This window comes from Ammospiza nelsoni, chromosome 5 (genome assembly GCF_027579445.1).
Source record: "Ammospiza nelsoni isolate bAmmNel1 chromosome 5, bAmmNel1.pri, whole genome shotgun sequence".
NCBI classification, from domain to species: Eukaryota; Metazoa; Chordata; class Aves; order Passeriformes; family Passerellidae; genus Ammospiza; species Ammospiza nelsoni.
Genome location: NC_080637.1, coordinates 72,495,143 through 72,518,705, shown reverse-complemented (window position 1 = coordinate 72,518,705; position 23,563 = coordinate 72,495,143). Strand labels below are relative to the sequence as shown.

The 23,563-nt window shown below is 42.9% G+C and overlaps 1 protein-coding gene across 6 annotated transcripts in view; it reads right to left on the bottom strand.

Moving 5' to 3' along the window:
• PLEKHA5 (pleckstrin homology domain containing A5) overlaps positions 1-16,282 on the bottom strand; it is a 154,728-nt gene extending 138,446 nt beyond the window's left edge. For 3 of the 6 annotated variants that reach the window (XM_059472259.1, XM_059472260.1, XM_059472262.1), the window contains exons 1-3: positions 16,168-16,282; positions 15,945-16,021; positions 13,120-13,177 (exon numbers count right to left, since the gene is read on the bottom strand). In XM_059472259.1, the coding sequence (XP_059328242.1) occupies positions 13,120-13,177; positions 15,945-16,021; positions 16,168-16,256 (224 nt within the window). In that variant the 5' untranslated portion in view covers positions 16,257-16,282. The remainder of the gene's footprint in view (positions 1-13,119; positions 13,178-15,944; positions 16,022-16,167) is intronic. The other 3 variants (XM_059472256.1, XM_059472257.1, XM_059472258.1) reach the window with 3 other exon arrangements.
• Between the last annotated feature and the right edge of the window lie 7,281 nt (positions 16,283-23,563).

Below are 23,563 nucleotides of genomic sequence, written 5' to 3'. Positions count from 1 at the left end.
GTTACAGAATTAGAGCAGCAAAACCAGTGATGCCATGATGAGCCCAATGGACATTGTGTGCTTCACTCAGGCAGCTGCAGAACCCAAACCAGAACCAATCCAGATGGTGAAATGAGGCACTTACTGGTGTTTAAAACACCCTTAATCCCCGACTTCAGAAATTCAACAGCATTGCTACAAAGTGCTGTAAAAAAAACAAACAATGAAACCTCACACATCACAGCTAGTCACATGCCAGACTTCTTGCCATCCTGCTGATGCAATTCCCATCATTTTCAAATGGACTTTGGGAATGACTACTACGTCATTACATAAACAACAACAAAAAAACCCCACACGTACATTCTGTTATTAAGTTAAAAAATTGATTTTCATTTTATTTTAAAAGAATGTAACTGATAAATGAGCTGTTCCTACTCCTTCACAGCCTGAGTTTTTACTTGAATATTTTAAGGAATGGCCTCCTAGCACACAGGCGTTTATTCTTTTCATTTTTAGAGAGAAAATGTATGAAATGTTCATCTCCCAAGTAAATTATTTCTAGTAAAAAATGCTGCCCAATGGCACAAAACTAAGCATTAATAAAGCTGTTCAAGGAATGCATTTTAGTTCTATTCTTGAAATATAGTTTTACACTACATAATACATTCATCTTTGCTTCAGAATGAGTATTTCATAATGGATTCATTTGAACTTAACATTACTTTGCTTACATGAAAGCCACTAAGACTGTTCATTTTAAAATCTGTTTTATTCTCTGTTCAGCACTGTAGTTTTTCATCAATAGCTCTAATAGCTATTTCCAATACCCACTTTAATCCACTGAGAAAATCAAAGTGTAGCATTCAAAAACAAAGTATTCCTTCATCTGAGCATCATGAAGTTTCCCAGACAAAACCATGAAAATTTACCAGGAACATAAAAACATTGTGAAGCAGTAGGGACTTATCTAACAACCACAACACTGTTTATCTCCTCAGAAAAATAAAACAGCTTTGATTTTTAAAGAAAGCAAACATTCCCTGACCACAAGCTGTATTTTTCTGTTGTCATTTCACAGTGACATTACCATGACATCTTAAGAGACCTGCAGAAAGAATTGGTCTTGCCATGGCATGGCCAACAGAAAATACCAAAGAACAACTCAACTCCTGGCTTGTCTATAAATATTCAGAGGTTATTTTCTTCTAATTTCATCAATTAGATGGATTCTTCCCCAGACTAACACCAGCCAGTCTTTCACAGACAACAATCTGAAAGACAAACAGAGCTAAAATATTTCAGTTTACTGACAGCAGCCCTACACAGCAAAAGCCCCTCGAGTCCAGTTGTTAATCTCTACTTCCTTCCCCTCCTGGTAAAACGAGAAGTTCTGGTCCCTAGCAGCACACAGATGCAAGCAATTCAAACCATCACACGGCAAATTAAAGAGCATCACTGAGCTGAAGGGATCACAGGGAGCAATTCTCCCTCCAAAGCATGGCCAGCAGGTTGTTTGAAGCACAGCAGAAAGTCATCAAGAGCAATTTGTCTTTGCTGTGCCATGTGAGTTTACCCCTGCCCATTCTTTTCCAGGCAGAAAGGGAGGAGTGAAGGAGGTGAGGGGAAACAAGAGGAATGGATGGGCTGAAGATTTTATTTACAGCACATTGGTTGAACGCTTAAGTGTCACTGTATTAAATATGTTGCAGGGGAGCATGCAAAAACATTCACCTCTTTGTCATTTATAGAAATAGATCAAGTAATCTAATCCATCAGTGTACAGAGAGGTTTCTAACATATCTGTTAATTACCACAATTCTAGTGAGTAGTCCCTAGTGCACACTTTTTCCCACTAATGTGAAAGAGTAAGCTTAATTAAAGTAAAAAAAAAAATCTGTAAAGCTTAATATATAATTCAAAGTCTTGACTTTTCAACATTTAGCAGTGTATCCTGAGCAGGTTTTAATTTTGACTGAATAGCAGAAAATCCTGCTGGGTTCATTTCAGGCTGCAGGCATTTGATACTGCACTGACCTCGCAGTATTTACATTCCCCTTAGGAAAATCTGGCATGCAGTCCAACTGGGGAAGATCACGTCTAACACTCCTTGAGCTACCAGTGCTAGAAGCAAGCACAGTAACAGTGAAAATAGTAGGGTGAACAATAAGGGCATGTATACAGAAATAAAATAAAAAGGAAGAGAAAGAGAAGGTCAAACATCAGAAGAGAAGAACTGGAGACAAAGAGTTGGAGACAGTTGTTTTTCTGATATAAATAAATCCCTATTCTTTTTTTTTCCAAGCCAGTGGTGCAGAGAGGCTTTTAGACTACTAAAAAACCAAATTATTTCAGCTCAAGGAAAATAAACTGATCAGAAGACTTGAAATATTCGCCTCTGATCAAAACAAAGTAACAGCTGCCAACTGCAGCTTTGTCTGCATTGCATTTGATTTTTTGTTGTGGTTGACATATCTATGTCAAATTTGGACAGAAAAAACCCCAAACCATAAAATCCTCCATAAACTCTGCTTTGACCATTTACTCTACAATCCTAATAGAGACACTCGGTGAACCCAGCTGTTAAATCAAATCCAAAACCTATTCACCTCCAGTCATTACAATTCAGGTCCCCACTGCTGCAAAGAAATTAGGTAGGAATACAAGAGCAAATTTTCCACAAATTCTACTCCAATTTTTCTTAGACCATCTTCAAACGAGTGAAACATTTTGTTTGTTCTTTATAGATTCACTCTGCCAGCAACAATCTCCTGTATACCAAGCCTGGTGAAAGCGTATGAGACACACAGGTTCTGAAACAGTGCCAGATGAATTTCTTCACCTCCTTGAAAAAATAAATAAAAGCCTTAAGTTACCAGAAGAAAACTCTGTTTACAATTGTGCAAGGCAGTTTTTCAAGGAAAATAATAAAAGCAAGAACTCTTGTCTAAGCTAATGATTGCAATACTTGACAAAAACGATGGAACCTTCAATCCTCATTAAAAGTTCGAGAAGTCTCTGTCTGCACTAATGACTTTAAAAAAACATCACTAAAAGTCAGAAAGAAAAAACAACTCCATTACAGAGCAAAAGACTTCCTCCCCCTCTTCTTTTAAGACCTGATAATTCCAACTCCTCAGCCTGATGCAATCTTTGCTTAAATCATCGAGAGCTGTGAAACACAGCAAACCCCACTTAGAGCCTAATAGGACACCAGCACTTTAATCAACAGACTCTACTTATGTCTCACTACCTTTTCAGCAACTAAATAGCAAGATTTTCAAGGAACTTACATATCAGAAACTCCAAAGTGTTTTGAGGCAGCAGGCACCCAAACAAAAGATTCTAATGAACAGGATAAAACACTGGCATTTGAATTGCTGAATTTGATAGCACTTTTTGTTGTTTTGAACCGCAAAACGAGCAATCAGAGGCACCAGAAATCCCGAATTTCTTGTTAGACAGGTTTGGCACTCTCACCTGAAGCTGGATGAAAACCACAGAGTGAGCTCAACTCTGAAGCACACTGCAAAGTGTCTAGCTTAGTATGCAAGAATAAGGAGCACTTCAGGAAAAGGGGCAAATTTTTATTATATTTTGAAAGTGAAGCAAAATGCAAATATTCCAGGTAAGAAACTTGGGAGTGGGTGGTCTGCAGAAGAGGCATAAAGAACAATGTGCTCTGTATATGTATGTGAGCATATATATGTAAGAAATAAACACTAGTGGTAACAGGAAAACCAAAAGGATAACCTTTCATTAAATTTGCATTTAAACAGATATCACTTTACCATACTACCAGGCATCACTCATCTAAATAATTCTAAAATGTCACCTTTTATGCTCTTCACTATGAACTGTGTAATATATTCAGCTAGGAAAGTAGGCAAATTTAATGGTTTTGTTGTCAGTTTATCTGCTCTTAAGAACAAAAAACTTTCCTTAAACCCTCCTCTTTGTGGCAATCACTACAGAGAAAGTTTAAATCTGGGAAACTCTAAATTCAGTTTGCAGGAAAAAACCCTTTCATTTAGTTATTGAATTGTCAGACAGACAGCAGTTGCAGATAAAGAAATCCAAGGCTCAGTACAGGGGAAATAAAACACCTTTGGCAGCAGTGTTGGCACAGCTCACAGCCTGCTTCCTTCCACAGCATTCCAAGGTGAGGTGGATGAAGAGACCTTGCAGATTGCAGGATTGCCAGCTCATTTCTACCTGGAGCTGAGCAACAGGAGGGGCACAGGCAGGAGCCAAGGCTGCCTGGCAGGGATCAGGACATCCTGCTGCAGTGCCCAGGGATGGGTGTAAGAAACCCCAACCCAGGGCTTTTATCAGACCACAAACTCCAAACACACAGCCCAAGAGTCCCATTGCTGAGTGTAAATATTCAGGCTCCCAAACTCTTCCAGTTCACAAGAAATTCATAGAAATTCACAGAAAGACCAGGTTGGAAGAGACCTTCACGATCATTGAGTCCAACCCAGCCCCAACACCTCAACTAAACCCTGGCACCCAGTGCCACATCCAGGCTTTGTTAAACACACCCAGGAATGGGGACTCCAGCACCTCCCTGGGCAGAACATTCCAGAACTTTATCACTCTTTCTGTAAAAAAAGTTTTTCCTAATTTCCAACCTGTATTTCCCTTGGTGCAGCTCGAGGCTGTGTGCTCTGGTTGTGTCAGTGCTGCTGCAGACAGAGCCCAGCCCCAGCTGAGCACAGGCACATTCCAGGAGTTGAAAGGGGTAAGCCATATAATAAGGTCACCCCTGAGTCTCCTTTTCTCCAGGCTGAGCACCCCCAGCTCCCTCAGGGGCTCCCCACAGGGTTTGTGCTCCCAGCCCCTCTCCAGCCTCGTTGTCCCCTCTGGAAGCATCTGAGTGTCCCAATGTCCTTCCCAACCTGAGGGGCCAGAGCTGGACACAGCACTCAGGTGTGCCCTCACCAGAGACACGGACAGAACGACCTCCCTGCTCCTGCTGGCCATGCATTGTAGGACAAAAAAGACGTTAACATTTGTGTGCTTTAACAACTGAAAACATTTCAATGTTTCAGACCAGGTAAGCAACTGATACGCACATCAAGCAGAGAAGACCTGAGTTTGTACCACAAGAGAGATTTCAGATCAGAACAGATGATATGAGTATCTAATGAGGTTTAGCTTGCATCATTCTTCTGATTAAAATTCATCATTAAAATGAACACTTGCTCTTACGACATTGATTGCTCAAACATGCATTTTTGTTTGCAAATTTCTTTTTCAGCCTTTGCATCAAACCTTCCAAAAGATTTCAATCACAGAGTTTTATATTCATCTAGAGGATTTTCCTTGTTCATCAAAAAATACAAAAGTAACCCTACGAAACGGTGTGAACATAATCTAAAATCCACACCAAAACTCTCCCCCCACAGTCTTAGCCATGAGGAAACCAAGTTCCCCTTTTAGGCACTCAAGTAAATCAGATTAAAAGGTTTTCTTCTTCACCATAAGCATTTCAGAGCACCATGTGTTTATTCTTGTTGCTCACAAAATTTTATTTCAAAGACAGATTTCTGTCCTTTTTATAAGCCAAGTTCATTGTAAAAATTTAAAGATTATACATCACGTGTTTTTACTCATCTCAAAAATAGATTCTCAGAAATGATAAATGTTACAGGCATTGGTCAGCAGCTGCATAATCTGCAGGATTTAATAAAAAATAAGGAATAAAACAAAAAATCCAGAATGACAGAATTTTGCTAGTAATACAGCTCAGAAATAAATCCAAAGCTGTGTTTTTGCAGGATTTGTGCAATTACAGTATCCTGCTTATTCAGTGAGTAGTAAACATGATAAAAGCTTCCAGGAAATACTGGAATGGAAAGACGGCATTTGAAATTGGAACTTTCATCAGGCATTTTTGTTTTCAAACACCTCTTTTAACTAGGACCTCTCTTGCCTGGTCTGACACACTGAAACGTTTCCAGTTAATAAAGCACAAAATTTGTTTTTAAAGCACTTGTTTCTATTAAACATGATTTCTAATAGATTCTGGAAGAAGAAGAAGCAGGGAGCCAATTTTAAAGGTTAGGTTGCTTGGCAATATACCTTTCCTTAAAAATAATTGTTCTTACTACATCACAGTGGAGAAAGCCATGAAGAACTAAGTTTGTGGAGCCTCCTGAATATGGAGAAGTCTTTTTAATTGTTTATATAAAGCTTCAACACAGTCACAGGCCACACAGGCATTCAAAATACTGTCTTAAAAGCCTTTTTTCCCCTACCCACAATTTCAAACAAGCATTCAATTCAAGTTTCATAGATCTGGAGCAGAAAGATGCAACTTCACAACCAACCATACAACCAGACCTTCCTGGTTGTATGCTCTGCACTGGGAAGCAGAGTTTCACTGCAGTGCCTCTACTTCCAAGTTCCCATCCCCAAATTTCTGCTTTTGATGGTGGCTCCTCATGCAGCTTCTCCCCCCTTCAACATCACTGCCAGAGAACCCATTCCCCCATTCCTCTCAACCAAATGCAAGAGAACTGCAAGGCATGGTTATCTCACACATCCCAAAGCAAGAAGGCAAGGGAGGAGGGAGAGAGAGGGAAGGGAAAGAGTTTAAATTTAGTTATTTACTTACTGAAACCCAGAAAAGAACACACATGCAGGCACCACTGCTGGCAGAAATCCCAGCAGTCAGGGCTGTGGAGCTTTGCTTCCAGCAAGGATTTCTTTGCCTGGAGCTCCACAGGAGCCTTCTCTCCCTTTCACAGGAGAGAACTCAGGAGTGCTCTGCACTGCCAGCCCAGTGTATCTCAGCTTTAATGCAAGTGTAATTCATTAGAATAGGAGCTGGGGTAACATAAACATGTGCAGGAAAAACAGGCTTGGTGCAACACCACAACAGACATCAGGTCTGATCAGCACACCAAAACTGTCAGACCACAGGGATTAAAAAAAAAAAAAAAAAAGTGGGTGCAACTCCTTTAAAGCAAAATCAGAACATAAAAGGCACCAGGTGGAATCTGGACCTGTGAAAGTTCTAACAAATAGAGGTGTAATGTATAACAATGGAAGTGAGGTGTTTTTGGAAGTGTCCCTCAGCTCCAGGTGCTGCAGGATATGGGTACCAAGATGGGGAGAAGAAAAAGAACCTGTGCAGCACCCAGACACAACAGGAAGGTGAAACAGCCCCAAAACCATTTTTAAGAAGGCACATGAATTTTTTTTTTTTGCAAAGAGGGGAGGATTTGGGGAAAAAAATGTACCACTGCATTTATTAAACACTGCAGCAACCACCTACATGTAAGTTTTGATTGATAGCATTTCCTTTGCTTTTTGACATCCTTCACACATGGTGAATACCAAAAATGAAAGACCATGTAAGGATTCACTTCACTGTAGTAAATGTAGAGCATATCGACTTGATCTGCTATTAGTACCTAATCACCAAAAGAGCCCAAAGCTAAGGAAAAGATCCTTCCACTTCAAAAATAAGGTACTAAAGCTGGAGGCCAATTTACTAATTTGGTCACAAATATCAAAAAAGTTTGAGTGCCTTCAACATCTTTCTCATGGACTTCAGTATTTCATGCAACTACTTATGTATAGGTATTTTTGTGGTTTTAAATAATTATTCATTAATTCTTACAAGTGTTGAAAAACTTGGTAATGATTAAAAAAAAATCAGTAAGCTCCTTCATGCTTTCAAGTCTTTGTCAGTGAAACTGAAGATTTAAGGTATTGCCCAATTTAGAAACACACTTCAGGAAAGAGACAGCTCAAAATATCAACCACAGACGTCACAGGCAAAAAGAGCCTTTAGAAGCAGAGCAATTCCTAACACTCACATTTGATATTCCACCTCCCAGCCTAACTTTGAAACAGACTCCCAAGCCAGGGATAATGGGCCCTCCCAGACCTGCACACGAGTCAGACAACTTGTTTGTTCAGGGTGAACTTTTGCCACCCTTCCCTCTGGGAGAAATCCCATTAAGTTTGCTCCTAGGAAATCGGCTCCCAACTCCTTTTCCTGACTGCTCCCCTCTGCCTGGTTGTCTCTCCTTTCCTCCTGCAATTCTGCCCACCCTTTCAGCCTTCTCCTGCAGCCCAGCACTACCTACAGCCCTGTCCTTCCCCATCCAAGCCATCAGAAGCTGCTTTTTGGATGCAGTCCCACCTCTGCTCTGACCCACACCCATTTCTTTTCCTGTGCCTAGAATCCTTCCACCTCCACACCCAGCTCCAGCTCCGTGGTATTTTTAGTTCTTGGAATATTTCAGTGGAAGAAAGAAGCAAATGTTCAAACAGATAATAAATGTGCAGGCATTCCCCAGAAAAAGTTCTCATCTGAACAGCTTAGCAACAAGCTACCTTGTGCCTTTTGTAGTGAGCAAAGTCCCAGTTCTCACATACACCATTATTTGACCTACAGGTCTCACCATATGAGAAAAAGAATTAAGTTTATTCTTCATTTTAGTAAAATAAAGGTTAGAGGTAAAAGGAAAAGAACTGAACTTCTGGGAGCGATACTGCAATTCTTATTCTTGGAGAAAAACAGTTTGATCTGTTCGTATTTTTCTCAAATTGCATTTTTTCTTTTCAAGAAAGGGCTTTTCTGCAAACACCACTGGCTGTTTGATTTTTCTGGAGAAAGTCTCAGCTGAATGGGAAGGGATCTTTAGAATGCACATAAAAGACAAAGGTTCAAACGAAAGCTGAATTCTCAATGAGCACAGGTTTATTTTAGTAAACAACAGAAACTCGGGGCGGAATGAGATCTTATCCCTTTTAATCACTTAATAAATTTTTCTTGCCTTCCCAATTTTCAAGCTACATGTCTACAATAAACAAACCTGACCTGAGAAAAAAGTCTCTATAAAAACACACAAAACCTCTATTTGATGCAACAGTGAATCCACCTTGGCTTTGGCCAGGCTTTGCCAATGCCTCAATTCAGCCAGCAACAAGCAAAAACTATTCTGATAAACACAGAAAAAAGTAAACTTCAAGAGAAACCTCCAAAAATTAAACTTCAACCCTCTTGATTCTTTGAGCTTTTAAGCACTTTTGCAGTCAGCTTTTGTACTGCCCAAAAAGTGTCAGTCCTATAGCAAAGTTAAGAAAAATCAAATTCTAACATGCAAACAGCTTACCTAAAAGTACTTCTGTAGAAACCAACCTTGGCAAAGTGATGCAAAATTCCACAAGTATCATCTTTGGATTGATTTTTAAAACAACCTTATTTCATAAATTAGTAATTTAAATAATACAATCCTTGTTTGAAAAGATGAAAAATATTTTCAAAATTGAACATATATTTAGAACTACTGCAATGAGCACCAAAAATGCAAGAAAAGTTACATAAGTGCCTGACTTTAGATCACTGGGTCATTTTCACAAATTATAAGGGTTCTCAAACACATGCATAAATGCACACACGTATTTATGTCATTTTATGGTCCTCAAACCCAGTGCTTTGGTGCCTAAAGATTATGAAGCCATCACCAAGTCCTAAAAACATCAAGTTGGAAATTCTCAATGTTCTTACCAGGTGAGGAGTCTGAGCCCCATGACCAGGTGTATCTTCTCTACTGAGAAGTATCATAATGGGATTTTCCTGTGGGGTCCTTTTCCTCAGGCACTTATAAATAACATAAATAGCTTAAGCTTCCCATACTACCATCCAGCTTAGATGTGTTTTGGGAAGAAAGCCCTTAACTTTTCACAGTGCACAATACACTCAGCACAAGTAACCAGTCCAGTGAAGGATCCTAAGCAGGACAAAAGAAAATTAGCAAGTTTGCTGCTATTTTCAAGCCTCGGGAGTTTTGTTTCATAATACAGAAGATTCAATACTTAACTGATGTTGTAATTGTATGTTATCAGTCCTACAGTCAAGGGCCCTATATTCTGGGTAAAAGTTTAGTTATTTCAGTAAAGTTTACCGCTAGAGCTCCCCACAAGTGCCCATGAAGGTATGTCAGTGCACAGGTCTGATGTAAAGTCAAATCCCGATTTCTCACCCTGAAAGAGACAAAACCCCCAAACAATGTACCCACTCTCCTGAGAGCACACAAGGTATCCCAGCATTGCACATTTTTTAACTCCAAATAACAATGGACACCTTTTGTGATTCAAGTTTACCAGAGGTGAGTGAGGAGGATGTGGGGAAATGATTCTGTCATTAGCAAATATTCTACTGCTCAAAAACCCAGAAAAAATAACATGCCAAAAAGGTCAAAGTCCTAGCTAGCATCAACTTACTATGACAACCCTACACCAGCAGAAAACCACAGTATGCAATGGGAACAACTCCTTATCTGTCCCTGTTTAAGTGTATCTTTCCACTTCAAAACTAGAACAAATTCAATGCCATGGGAGAAGAAAAAAACGTGTAAAATAGTCACTGTTTGGTATTTACTTATTCTGAAACCGAGTGCACACATCCCAAGAAAAATACAGTGTCCTTTGAAAAGAATCACATTTCAGTGCAGTCTGTATACTGAGTCATTTGTTTGAAATGCCAGTGCAAGGAATGTTAAGATTTAGCTGACGATTATCTCCTCTTATCTCCTCGACATTATCCCAATTTGATTATACAGTGTTTACTACATCAAAGCCAAAAAAAAGCACAGTAATAGATTCAGCAACACACCCACTTGGAACACTGAAGACCTATTATTAAAGAACCAGAAGAATAATTTTCAAAAGGTTTTTATTTTCAAACACAGTCTAGCATAAGATCTTACCATAAAGGAAGGTTGTTAAACATTTCTATTCAACCCACATATTTGAAGCTGTGCCTCAGAAGTTAGGTCAAATTATTTATGTGATCAGGAAACTTGACTGCCCTTCTTGTCTAACCCTGACTGGACACAGGAATCCAACAGACAGGTTCCAGTGGCTGAAGCACCAAGAGCATGACATTAACATTCATTTCCTCTTAACTCATATGGAACATAAAGCAATATGTTTCTTTCCGACCTAACCACAAGCAAGCTTTCAATATTTATAGTTTTGCCATGGTTTTATTACACTGCAATTGACATAACAAACACGAATATTCAGCAAATCAGTACACCCAAATGAGCAGGTTATGGTTAAAAATCCACACATGGAGGTGTTTGCATGGCAGGAGGTCACAACAGCCAGTGCTGTCTGCCCCTCACACAGAATCCCCACAGTAGTTAAAATTCAGACAACCAGAATTATTGTAATCAGCACATCACCCCGAGTTGCAGTGCCTAGGATTAGAAGACAGTGATTATAATGTTGTCTATGTTAGCTCTCACATCCTCTCTAGCACCAGCAGGGCTGAATGTGAGACAGCTTTAAAAGGAGAAGCTATCACTGGGCAGGAATTCAAATTCAGCCCGAGACTCCACACAGCAAACCAGTATTTAACTAAGGATGCCAAACTGGTCAGGCCACGTGAACCTTTCAGCAGGCCTGACAGCACCAGCCCTGCTATCCTCCTACATCTGTCAAATCCCACAGAAGTGTTTGTGAAACGTGTTTCCAAAGACAGCTCAACTTCCAAACACAAACTGAGCTATTTGATGCTGGCTATCAGCAAAACAATCAGCTCCATGTGCATCCTCACAGTTATGGTAACACCTTGAACACAAGATCTTGGAAGGACAAGGGTACACAAGCAACCTAGCACTCAGTCAGTCTCTCCAGAAGAGCTCTACAACAGCTGTTCACACACTTGTTTATTCCAGGAGAACTCAAGTTCCTATTTTCCAGTTACTACAGCTGGCCAACACACTGTTCATAAGCATATTCTACACGAAAAGGTTCCATCTCAAAGTCTAAAAGAATTTTTTTTCACATTGTATACACACACAAACACAGCTTTCTTTAATTCTCACTTGTCTTCATTTAACAATCTGCACAGGACTCCAGAGGTAAAATTCTCAATGGATCCCTGTCCTCAGTCTGGTAGATTTCTTGTCAATTCCTACTCAGTGCTCCCACAATGTCAATTGCAAGAAGGCAGAATGGAAGAGAAAAACTAACATGCTGCTTATCAACAAACAATCTGCCCTCCTAGACAGCACAGCACCTATTCTGGTCAGATTTTTTGAAAACATTATGCTTCAATATATGTTTTTAAAGTTTGTTTAGGACCAAATCAAACACACTCAATTAAAATAAACCATGAAGCACACATATAACATCCTCCTTACACTGTCTGCAAAGCATCTGACACAGAGCAGCAACCTTGTGCTCAACACTGCAACACAGAAAACCTACCTGCAGCCTATAAACTCTATCTGTAACCTTCACTCAAAAAGTTACCACACTAATGACATTTTTAATTTAAAGACAGCAAACCAAACACACAGTGCAGTGAGCAAAAACTCCTGAATAAACTGAGAAAAGCCTGTGAATTGTTAAACAGAAGAAAAAGATGCAAATTAACCAAATATACATAGGTGCCACTTAAAAATTTTCCAGGTGAGGATGGTCTACCTATCTGGAGAGGAAAAGCCTGTAAGAATCTTGTACAGATCCAACCAATACACCCTCTGGACTTCTATACAAGAGCTTGATTTTCATGTCTCTCATTCAAAAAGACAATACACAAAATAAGGCTACCATAGTGAACGTGCTCCTCAAAACATACTAAAACCAGAACAAAAAAAAAAAAAAAAAAAAAAAGAGGAAATCAATGCTAGAAGCAGAAGCAGGAGGTCTGCAAAGAAAATGGCCAAATTAAACCTTCAGCGTGGCTTTAAACCATGCAATTAGAGAACAGGGCTGAAACCAAGACTCTTCTCCCAGTGATGAAGTAAGATCTTGCCTTTGTGAAAGCATTAATGGCACAAGAGGGTACACACACAAATGTTAAGCAAACAGAAAAATGCAAGGTTTTCTTGGCTTGCAAGGACATTTGTTGCTAGATGGTTACATTCACAGCAGAAACTGCACTTGAATCTGCATCCTCAAACATCTTGAATTAGCACAAACAGTCAAGAAATTGTTTCAGCTGTGCAGAATTCAGTAAATAAAGGACTAGATGTCCTATGAAAATTTAAATGCTCCTTTTGGATTTATAGCACGGTTTCAGTATGGAAAGCATTCAGAATTACAGCAACATTTACACAAACGAATTGAAAATTATAGTATTGTGACAAACATTCAACTTACTTTACATAATATCTTGCACCTTCAAAAGTATAGGCTTCCTCCCAACCTGTGGGTAAGTCTGGAAAACAAGCAGCAAAACATTCCAATTACCTTTTGAAATGAGAAATGATGCTAGCCATCCTGCTCTACTCCCTAACACCAAGGTAGTTAAAACACTGTGTCTGATTCCTCATGTTGAAACCTTCAGTCCCAGAAACAAGGATTTCAGAATTGACTCACCAGACTGCCTAAGTGTGAATTCTGTAAGCCAAGAGAAGCTACACACCTGAAAACCTGATTGGGGTTTCTGGTTCTCAAATAGTAACAAGGACGGTTTAAGCGTGCCCTCGTTTAATGCTCCTTCCTTTGCCCAGGACTCAGGGTCATCCCCAGATCTCCCTGCCTTGAACCTCAGCAGCACCAGCTCGCCTGGCAGGCAGAGATCTGAACAAAAACCCATCTAACTGAGCTGCATGCAAGCCACAAGCTCCTTAAGAGGCACGATATCAACTGCACCACAGAGCATTAGCATTGTATTAGCATAATTCCACCACTGTTGTGACTAACAAGTGCTCCTGCAGTGTTTACAACTCTGTTGCATTTTACATGAAAATCGTTTTCCATGTAAATCTAGTGGAGGATGTGGGTGCATCTCTTCCTTTCCATTGCCACTCTTAAGAGTCAGGAGTCCAGATATAAAAAAAACCCATAACACTAATGGTCAAAATTTCATTTTCCTGATGTGATGGAAGCTCTGGAGATGTTTGGCACCTTAAAAGTTTGCCCCCATCAATAAAAATAATGATTGATACGTAGTGCTCTCCCATTGAATTATAAAAGCAAGAAGGCATTTCCTAAAGAAAAAAAAATCAGGCTGGGTTATGTGGTGGTTTTTATCCTACTCAATACTTATTTGCTCTGGCTTCTTTTTTTCTTCACTCCCATCTTTCTGCAGAACAAAAATCAAGGTGTCTTTCGATAACGGCACGGGGCAAAGTACAGCAAACAGGAAGTCTCTCCAGCAGAAGTATTTATGGCTGCTCCGAGAACTTTGCAAAAAATACCCTTCCAGTGGTGAATAGCTCAAAGAATAAAAAGCACTTCCATCCATAATGGAGGACAAAGCTTTCCTCACCGTCTAGAACATGTCTCACAGAATTATTCAACAGAGAGCTTTACAATAATATTCATCTGCAAAAGAAGTGCCATTCACTCAAAAATTGTTTCTTAAGAGGAGATGTATTCTGAACATATTTTGACTAGGTTCCAGAACAACGGTCAGCGCAAAGGAAGAGATAAACCCCAGAATAATACTGTTTGATTATATCTGTGTATGGAGAGGTTCATTAACATACACAGGAATGAGGAAAACTCCAGGAATAGATTTTGGTTTTAAACACTTGGGTATCTGACTGATGAACTGTGGTCAGTGTATCCAAGGTCATGCCTCAGCCAAGTTTAATTTATCTGATGATAACTCTGCCCTGTTACACACAAAACTCCAGACACCCAAAAGCAAACTGCATTTCCTTTAGAAGGCACTTAACAGCAGAAACAAATGAGACACTTGGAAAGTTACTGGGAAATCATCATCAGTCAACAGGGACAGTGGGAATAGCTTAAAAAAAGAATTAATACTCAGCTAATGCCGGTGTTGAACAAGAAAAGCACTTCACACACATCTGCCCCCATGCATGCTGCTGTATTTGAAGGCCACTTTCTCAATCTGAGCACTGAGAGCAGGAGCAAGAGGAGCCTGATAGCAATCAGTAGTTCCATTTCCCAGCATTAAATGACTTCTTACAAACAACAGAACCTTCGCTGCAAATCAAACTGCAGGGTTCTAATAGCCAGAAACCTGTGGTTTTTAAACTATTCCCAACTCGAAAAAAAAAAAAAAAAGGCTGCCCGCAGTTAGTTCTAAAAGGCTATTTCTGATTCCTGAATGCATAAGTATTAACCAAACATAAAAAGCAAATAATCTCATACAGACCAATTCACTTGCAGATTATTTCCCCATGATTATCCAAGTGCTTGTACACATGAAAACAACTGCACGTATTACTACACTCCACCACCTCCCAGCGGCATATGCAGCCTGTGTGCAGCTCCAGCAGCCAAGAGTTTGGCTCCGGGTCTCCGGAGTGTCTGCTGTAAATCCTCCTCCTCCAGCACCTCCTGCTGATACTTCCCCAGAGTGGAACAAACAGCAGAAGCAAAGACTCGATTCCACCCTCCTCCCTTCCAAGTTATTTCTAATGTTTCAAGCCCTTTTTCCTCCTACCTATTCCACCTCTCCCAGTCACTTGGAAACCACACAGACTCTCAGCCTGGATGCAAGCGCGGGGAGAAAAAAGGGTTTCTAGGTGACTAGCGAAATCAGCCCCCTACATTTCTAGTACACCTATCGTGGTTAAATCTAGGCACTGCTGGAAATAGAAATACGATGAGTGGTTTCGTGCTAAACTGGGGAAGGATGCTGTGCAGGTGGATAACCGGGGTAGCCAGCGAGGAGCACGAGAGGAACGAGGCGGTCTCTAATGGTAACTACTCAGGCTCGCAGGGGTGATACAAGGCAACGAAGGGAGAGCGGAGACAGATACATTACACAGGCACAACTCGGGGGCAGGGGGAGAGAGAAGGCGCCTGGAGAAGCTGGCCAGCACGCTGGGCATGCAGGGCTGCACGGCGACCGCAGCGCTGCTCAGCCCGCGGGGAACAACTGCGCGAAGTGCGGGCAAAGCGCGACCGGGACCCGTCCCGGGGGGCTGCGGGGAGCGGGGCTGAGCCCGGCGGGGCAGGGGCGGCCGAGCCGGGGCTCCGGGCAGGGCTCCGGGCTGTCCTACCTGCGCTGCGGCGGTGCCCGGTGATCACGGCCTCGCCGGTGAGCGGGTGCAGCCAGGTCGTGCTCTTCGCCTCTTCGCTGCGGGGACGGACACACGGACCGAGTCAGGCAGGCGCAGCCCCGCCGCCCCCTGCTCTCCCCCTCCTCCCATTCCCTCTCCTTCCCTTCCCCGCACGCCCCTCCCGGCCCGGCCCCGCTCCCCTCCTGGCCGGCCCCGCGCTCACTTGATGAAGAAGACGCGGCCGCCCTGGCTGATCCCGTAACTCCAGCTGCCGGGCAGCGCCCGCAGCCGCTCGGCGCTCAGCTCCGCCATGGCCGAGCCGCCGCAGCCGGGGAGAGCCGGGCACAGCCGAGGGGAGCGCGGGCGGGGGGGAGGCGCGGGCACGAGCGGCGAGCGCGTCCCCGCCGCCGACAACACCTTGGGGAGGGGAGGGCGCAGCGCCCGCCCCGCCCCGCCCCGCCGCGGGGGCGCGCGGGCCGCGGGGGCGCGCCCGGCCGGCGGGGGCGGGTTCCGGCGGGCGGGGATGGAGGGAGCGCCGTGAGGCGGCCGGGCCGTCCCGCGGGGACGGGGGCGGGATCCGATGTGCAGCGGCCGTGCCGCGGCCAGGGAGGCGTGGACAGAGCGGGGCGGCCGCGCCCGGCCCGAGCGCGGCGCCGAGATCGCTCCCCCGGCCCCGCTCGTTCGCCCCGGCCCCGCGATCGTTCGCCCCGCAGCGCTTCCGTATCCCAAATGCTCGGCTCCGCCGCTAGCAGATCCCTGGTCGCGTCCGTAAGGACAAAGGAAATTGAAAGTTTTGTCCTATTTCCTCCCCCGGTGAACGCGCTCTTCTCACACCCTCCGCTTCGGGCGTGTTTGGAATTTCTTATGGAAAATAAATTTGTGATTTCTTTGTAATTAATTATTTTAGTCCTCAAAGTGTAAAGGGATGGCATGTTTTCATGCAAACCGTCCTGCAAACCGCCCTGTGCGTGTTTTGTGCCCCTATTCCAGAGGAGGTCTGGGATGTGTCGTGGGTGTGTGTCAGTGTTCCCGGGAGGTGGCAGCGATCCAGGTAGAATCCTCAGCTGCAGAAATGACTCTCTGTGCCAGTGTGTGTAGTTTAATTCACGGGAGTAATCCGATTGCATGTCCATTTATGCACAGCCATCCAGGCCTTCGGTGTAAGTTCACATGACAAATGTCAATTTCTAAAGCTGTGCCGTGGCCGTGATATTTCTAAGAGAAACCTTGCCTTGCAAAACCACTTTCTGAATAAGCACTGGAGCTGGGAAGTCTCGCAGCATTCCCGTGTCCACAAAACATTGGTAATTCACAGCTGACAGGCAGCTTTGTCCCCTCTCCCATTCTGAACACCTAAGGAAAAATAAAATTGGGCAGACAAGCTATTTTGTGGTTTGGTCCCCATCGTGCCATGTGGTCAAAAATTTAAATCCCTGTTGTCCCACAAAAGATATTCCAGACACAAAGAGCAGTGAATGTGAGAAGATCTGGCGTTATCTTTAAGTAACTGGATGCAAGATAAGAATTCCTCCCTGTCCAGCAATACCTTTCATTTCCACTCAGCACTGACAGCACCTGGGATTTATGGACTACCAGAGGAACACCACTCTGGGGGAAACACAAGTCATTCTTTAAACAGTTCCCTTCTCTCCTAAGAGCAAGAGCCCTTCGATGATGAGTACAGTGAATAATGGCCCTTCCTGTGAGGGGCTGTGGAAAGCTGCCTGGCAACAGCAAGGGGGAAATGGAGTGCATTTTGGGCTCCTGAGGTGGGAGTGGTCATGTCCTAATATTTCCCCACGCAGCCTAAGTAAAGCACAGAGCAAGTGCTCTTAATCCCCCGAACACTGGATACCTTCCACCATGCAAAATATTTTTTTTCCCCTAGCAGAGAAGTGTATGCAGCACAGCTAGACTTATATTGGCCTAGATCCATAAATTAGGTATTTAGGTAGAATTTAGGTGCATGAATCCTCCCCAGTCCCAGCATGTGCTTTGCCAAATGGTTTCCTTAAGCAACTAAGTTCTGCCAGTCCCTTGCTTTGCACCCTTTTTCTGCTTTGCTTGCGCTTAGATCTTGGTAAAACCAGCATCATTGTACTTAAAATAAACCCAAACCTGGCTGAATTCTCAGGCAAGGCATTATTGCCCCAAATGCCACAGAGGCTGGATAAATTTGCCATGTTCAGGCCACACCTAAGAAAGACAAGTTTTGTTTCTGAATAACTCACAGCAAACAGGCTGGCAGCAGAGTCATCACCACAAGCACCACAGGGAACATGTTCAGCCTCAAGGATGAGGGGTGTTCAAAACCATGCCACTCTGTTCCCAGGAAAATGCTTTTTGCTCCAAGCCATGAGCTGTTCTGAAGCTGAGACTATTTTATGAGGATGCTGAAGGTGCTCCTCCTCCCCCTCACATTATTTTGCAAATATAATTATTGGGCTGTAGGGTGGTGGCATGACTTGCTGGGCTCATGAACAGGAAGCTCACCCAGGGAGTGATGGAAGACCTTGGTTCTTCTTCACTCAGGGACATTCAATTCAGGGACCCAGGTGCTTTATGTTAAGTAGCCATCAAATAAAATGTATTTGCAGATGCTCACCCTGCCAGGTGCTATGCACCCTGAACCCCCAGTGATTTCTGGGAGCCCACAGTTTTACCATTTTTTGGAACAAATGGTGTGAGGGAAACCACATCTGCATCATTTATACAGGCTGGTGCTGGCAGTTTTTTCCTCCTGAAGGCTGCTCTGTGTTCCACATTAAAACTTTTGCTTCAAAGTTGGTCTAAAAGTTTGATCAAAACAAATCACACATGGAGTGTTTTGCAAGGTTCAGTAATGGTACATATTTTCTACAGTCAGATAAGTGCATGAATGCTCTTAAAAGAGGGACTCAGGAACAACATTTAGGAAAAAAACGTTTAGGAAAAAAAAGGTTTATCACTAAGGGGAGTAAAACTCTTCTTTGAAAGGAGTTTATATCACTATAAAAAACCACATGCATAATTCAAGACACGGGATATCGTACCTTTCACATAATTCTTTTTTACTATGGAAATGAACTAATGATTCCAAATGTGAAACTGGTCAGTGTGATTTATAAAGCTCAGAGAAACCCATCACAGTGCTCCCATCTGGACAATGATTTTTTTTTTTTTTTCTTCCAGAAGAGTTGAAGGCAGACTGTTGGAGTGGTGACCACCATTGGCACAGCTGCTCTCTGCATGTATGGCCTTATTTATCTGCTGCTCCTGTCTCTGATGGGAAGAGGATGTGGAGGAGGATGTTAATCTGGGAGACAGAGCCCTCCCATCAGCACATTGTCCCTCCACCACTGGGAGCCTGGGATGAAGTAAAAACCCATCTCCACTGAGACTTTTCATGGGAAACTTTCAGTTTCTCCATACTGACCCAAGGTTCTTCCCTTCCTCTTATTCACATCCTCGTGACAGAACCTTTCCTAGCAACTCCCTCAGGGCCAGGGAGTACTAAGAGAGAAGTAACACTATTGATGTTTTAAGACAATAATTTTGGCTCAATAATGTATTCATAATCAAAATACTTAAAATTCCTGGGGCAAAGGAACCCTGCCCATAAAACAATGAGTCCCTTTAAATGAGATTAATTAAAAACAGCGTTGAGAGAGCAGTCATTGAATAAGACTCAGAGAATTCCATCCACACCTCTCCCAACAGGTATGAGGTGACAGCAGACATGATGAGCCAGTAAAAAAGGGCTGGACTCTAAGCATAGCATCTGACAAAGCTTCTGAAGCAGGGAGTGGACTGCAGTCAGAGACTCACAGAACATCCTGAGCTGGAAGACACCCACAAGGGTCATCAAAGTCCAACTCCTGACCTTGCACAGAGTGCCTGAGGGACTTTTCCAAACCTTTCTTAAGCTCTGTCAGGCTTGGTGCTGTGACCATTTCTCTGGAGAGCCTGTTCCAGTGCCCAGCCACCCTGTGGGTGGAACACCTTTTCCTGATACCCAACCTAACCCTCCTCTGATGCAACTGCAGGCCATTCCTTTGGGTCCTGCCACTGGTCGTGGGAGTGAAGAGATCAGTGCCTGCCCCTCCTCTTCCTCATGAGGATGTTGTGACTGCAGTGAGGTCTCCCCTCAGTCTTCTCTTGTCCAGGCTGAACAGACCCAGTGCCCTCAGCTGCTCCTCACACGGCTTCCCCTGGATGCCCCTCACCCTCCTCATGCCCTCCTTTGGACACTCTCTACCAGCTCAATGTCTTTTTTTACATTGTGACACCCAGAATTGCCCCCAGCACTCAAGGTGAGGCTGCCCCAGCCCCAAGAGAGGGGACAATCCCCTCCCTTGCCTGGTGATGCTGTGCCTGGTGCCCCCAAGTCAGGGATGGCCCTCCTGGCTGCCAGGGCACTGCTGCCTCATGTCCAACTTGCCTTTCACCAGCACCCCCAGGTCCCTTTCCATGGCACTGCTCTCCAGTTGCTTATTGGTAGGTATTTATTAACTATTAGATATTTATCTGTTGTTAGATATTTACTATTGTTAGTTATTTACAATTGTTAGATAATTATCTGTTATTATACCTATTATTAGTAGATATTTAGAATAGAGACTCAACAAGGTAAAGGCCTTGTCAAGCCTCTAAAAGGGGAAAATGATGCCTTAAATTTTAGCTCTCATATTTTTCAGATTTTTTGCTGCCTTGGTGTGTAGCTCTGAGCTTCATATTTAATGTCAGTAGGTTCTCTTCACAGCTTAATTAGACAAAACAATTCTTTTCCAGCTTGAGAACCAAGGACAATTGTTACAAGCTTCAGGCCCAAAAAGCATAAACAACAGTGAATTGAAGAGAGAAAAACAAGCAGGGTGGGACTGCCTGGGCTAAAGCTGCAATGGGACAATGAACTGCAAGGTGCAAATAGAGCAGAGCTGATCCCAGGGACAGAGCCCGTGCCCGGCCGTGCATTTTGGGGCCGTTTTGGTTCATCTTGGGTGCAGCCCTGGCTGGGCTCTGGTACTGCCCAAGGTGCACCTCCTCCATGGAGGAGATCCCTTTAATAAATCCCTGCTTTATTCTGTAACTCTGCCCAGCCTCTGTTCTAGGTCAGCCTTCCCAAGGCATCAGTTCCAGACGCCAGTCTGTCCCTACAGCCAGGGCTGCCTCATCCCAGTGCAGAAACTTCACCTGAAACCTCTCCACAGAGCTGTGTTCATCACAATTGATTCTGTGTGTTCTGTCAACATGAATCAAATTGGACGAGGTTATTTCATGGAGTCTGTGACTTTACATCTTTTATGTTGTTTAACTAGTGAGACAATAGAACCCTTGAAGAGTGAGGAAAGACCATTGCTGGAGGTGCAGTTTTATATTACACATTCTCATCAGGGAGCTGCTTCTGAAGGGTGGGTTCCTTTTTACCCCATCCCTAAACATGATTTTTTTTAACCTTTGTACCACCTTGCAGTCCATGGTGAATTACATGGGTTTGCTGATCTGATAGAGCATAAATCACAAATCCTCTCAAATAATTAGTTTCCTATCAGATCAATAAGCTGATCTAACACGTCCTGAGGTCACTTGATAACTAGATCCAACACATGGGGTGAGAAGAGAAGAACCACTCCTTTAGGCTACATTCCTCAGTGATGGGGAGGGGGAAGAATCAACAAATCCACTAATTGACGTTCTCTGGAGTCAGGATATCTCTGTGCAGATGAAAGAAGCAATTAGCCTGGGTCAGAGGAAATAAGAAAGAGGAAAAAAGCTGTTGAGCACAGCCTCTGCAGACAGCTCTGTTGGTAGATTGGAGCCTCTGCTTTGCTCCAAGTAGAGAGCCTGATGCCTGTCCAGTAGCTCTGGAGGCTGGAAGTTTTTTGGGGGTCATTGGTACCAGTGGCACAGGATCCTCTTCTGGGTTAGTGCAAGGCATCAGTGTGACTGAACAAGCACTGGGTCATTAGCCTGCCTGCCATCAGCACCAGATATCCGCACACACTGTGAGGTACACAACCAAAGCCTGTGCATGCTCAGGCAGCAAAAACAGAGGGGTATCTTACAGCTTAATAAGTTTTGCAATCTGTTCTTGACAGGAAAAGCAGTTGTTCTCATTTCAAAACTATTTTTTTTATCTGCAATTAATGATTTCCAGGTCTAGCTGTGCTCTGTAGGATTTTTGTTTCCTTCATGGCAGTGAATCCTAACATGAGGCCATTTTCTTTGAAACATCCAGGCAGACTAACACAAAACAAACTGCAAAGCCAAAGCGTGAGATTTGCTTTTCCCTGGCAGACAACACCAGAAAAGCAAAAGGGCTTATTATTCTCTGAACCAGCATCATCTTGCCAGAATCATCTTGCCCATTCAGTGCAGTTTTGAACAGAGAACAATTTTTAATTGCAAGCCTCTTTTCAGAGGCTCACTCACTGTATGGTCCATGCCATGTATGTACCATGATGAAGTTATGTGATGAGTCTTCCAGCCTGAAATGATGGGTGCCATATTTGGGACCTTCAGGTTTCTTTTACTGATCCTGTGATATTCAAAGTCTCAAAAAGGATTGAAGATGCTACTTTTCAAGATGAACAACTACTTTTCTGGAACATTCTCTTCTTCCTTTTCACATATTTCTCAGCCTTCTTACTTAGGAAAGCCCTCAAGCCTACCATAACAATGCTTGCCTGTGACTTTCACACAGCGTTAAAAATGACATTTTAAAATCATGTTTATTGCCAGGATTAGTTTAAAATAGTATTAAGAAGGAAAGAATTTGTGAGGGAAACACAGGGATCTCAATATCCTACTTTTCCTCTCACTGGCAGTTGCTAGCTACATTTGACTTAAGCCAGGGTCTTTCATCTTTCAAACAGCCCTCTCATTTGAATAATCTAGAAGGAAATCATATACAGTACAACACAAATAAATTCCCTCTCTCACAGCTGGCTTCTCTGTTTCACAGATCTCTTCAGGATCTGGTAGACTTCAGCATCTGCTTTTCTTCACTCAGTTATCTTCACTGCTGCTGTCCAGTTGCACAAAAACCTGCTCTTTTTTAAATTGTAGGAGGCAAAGAGGCTTTCTCTGTTCTGGAAGAAGCAGAAGATGACCTGAGTTCCTCCCGAGAATTGCCTTTGTTTGTTCAGTAATTGCTTGAACAAATAGGAATGAGCTTCATGTGGAATATCTGGAAGGGCTTCACCTGTGGTTTGCATTATGTGAGATATACAGGGCCCTGTGGCTGAGAGGGCTTTATTTATGTGGGCTTTTATGTGGTTTTTTTCATACCTTTCCTCACATGCATTCCTTCCCCCCTTCTCCCCCCCCCTTTTTTTTTCCAATGGGGCTAGTAAGAATTTGCAGTATGTTTGTATTTAATACCAACTATATAATGAATTTTAAGCAATTCCCATTAAACTTTCAGCAACTGACAGTCATTTTTCAGAGTAGGGTGAAATAACACTGCATTTCACCCTTGAGAATTTACTAGGCACCCTTGTTGCAATCTGGATGACATTTTCCATAAAATCATTATGTTGTGGATACCTTGGCCATGAAGTGCTTTAAGTGATACTATTTTTGCAAGCCATTTAACGTCTTAATCAAATCATGGGCCATTTTCTGTAATTACCACAGCT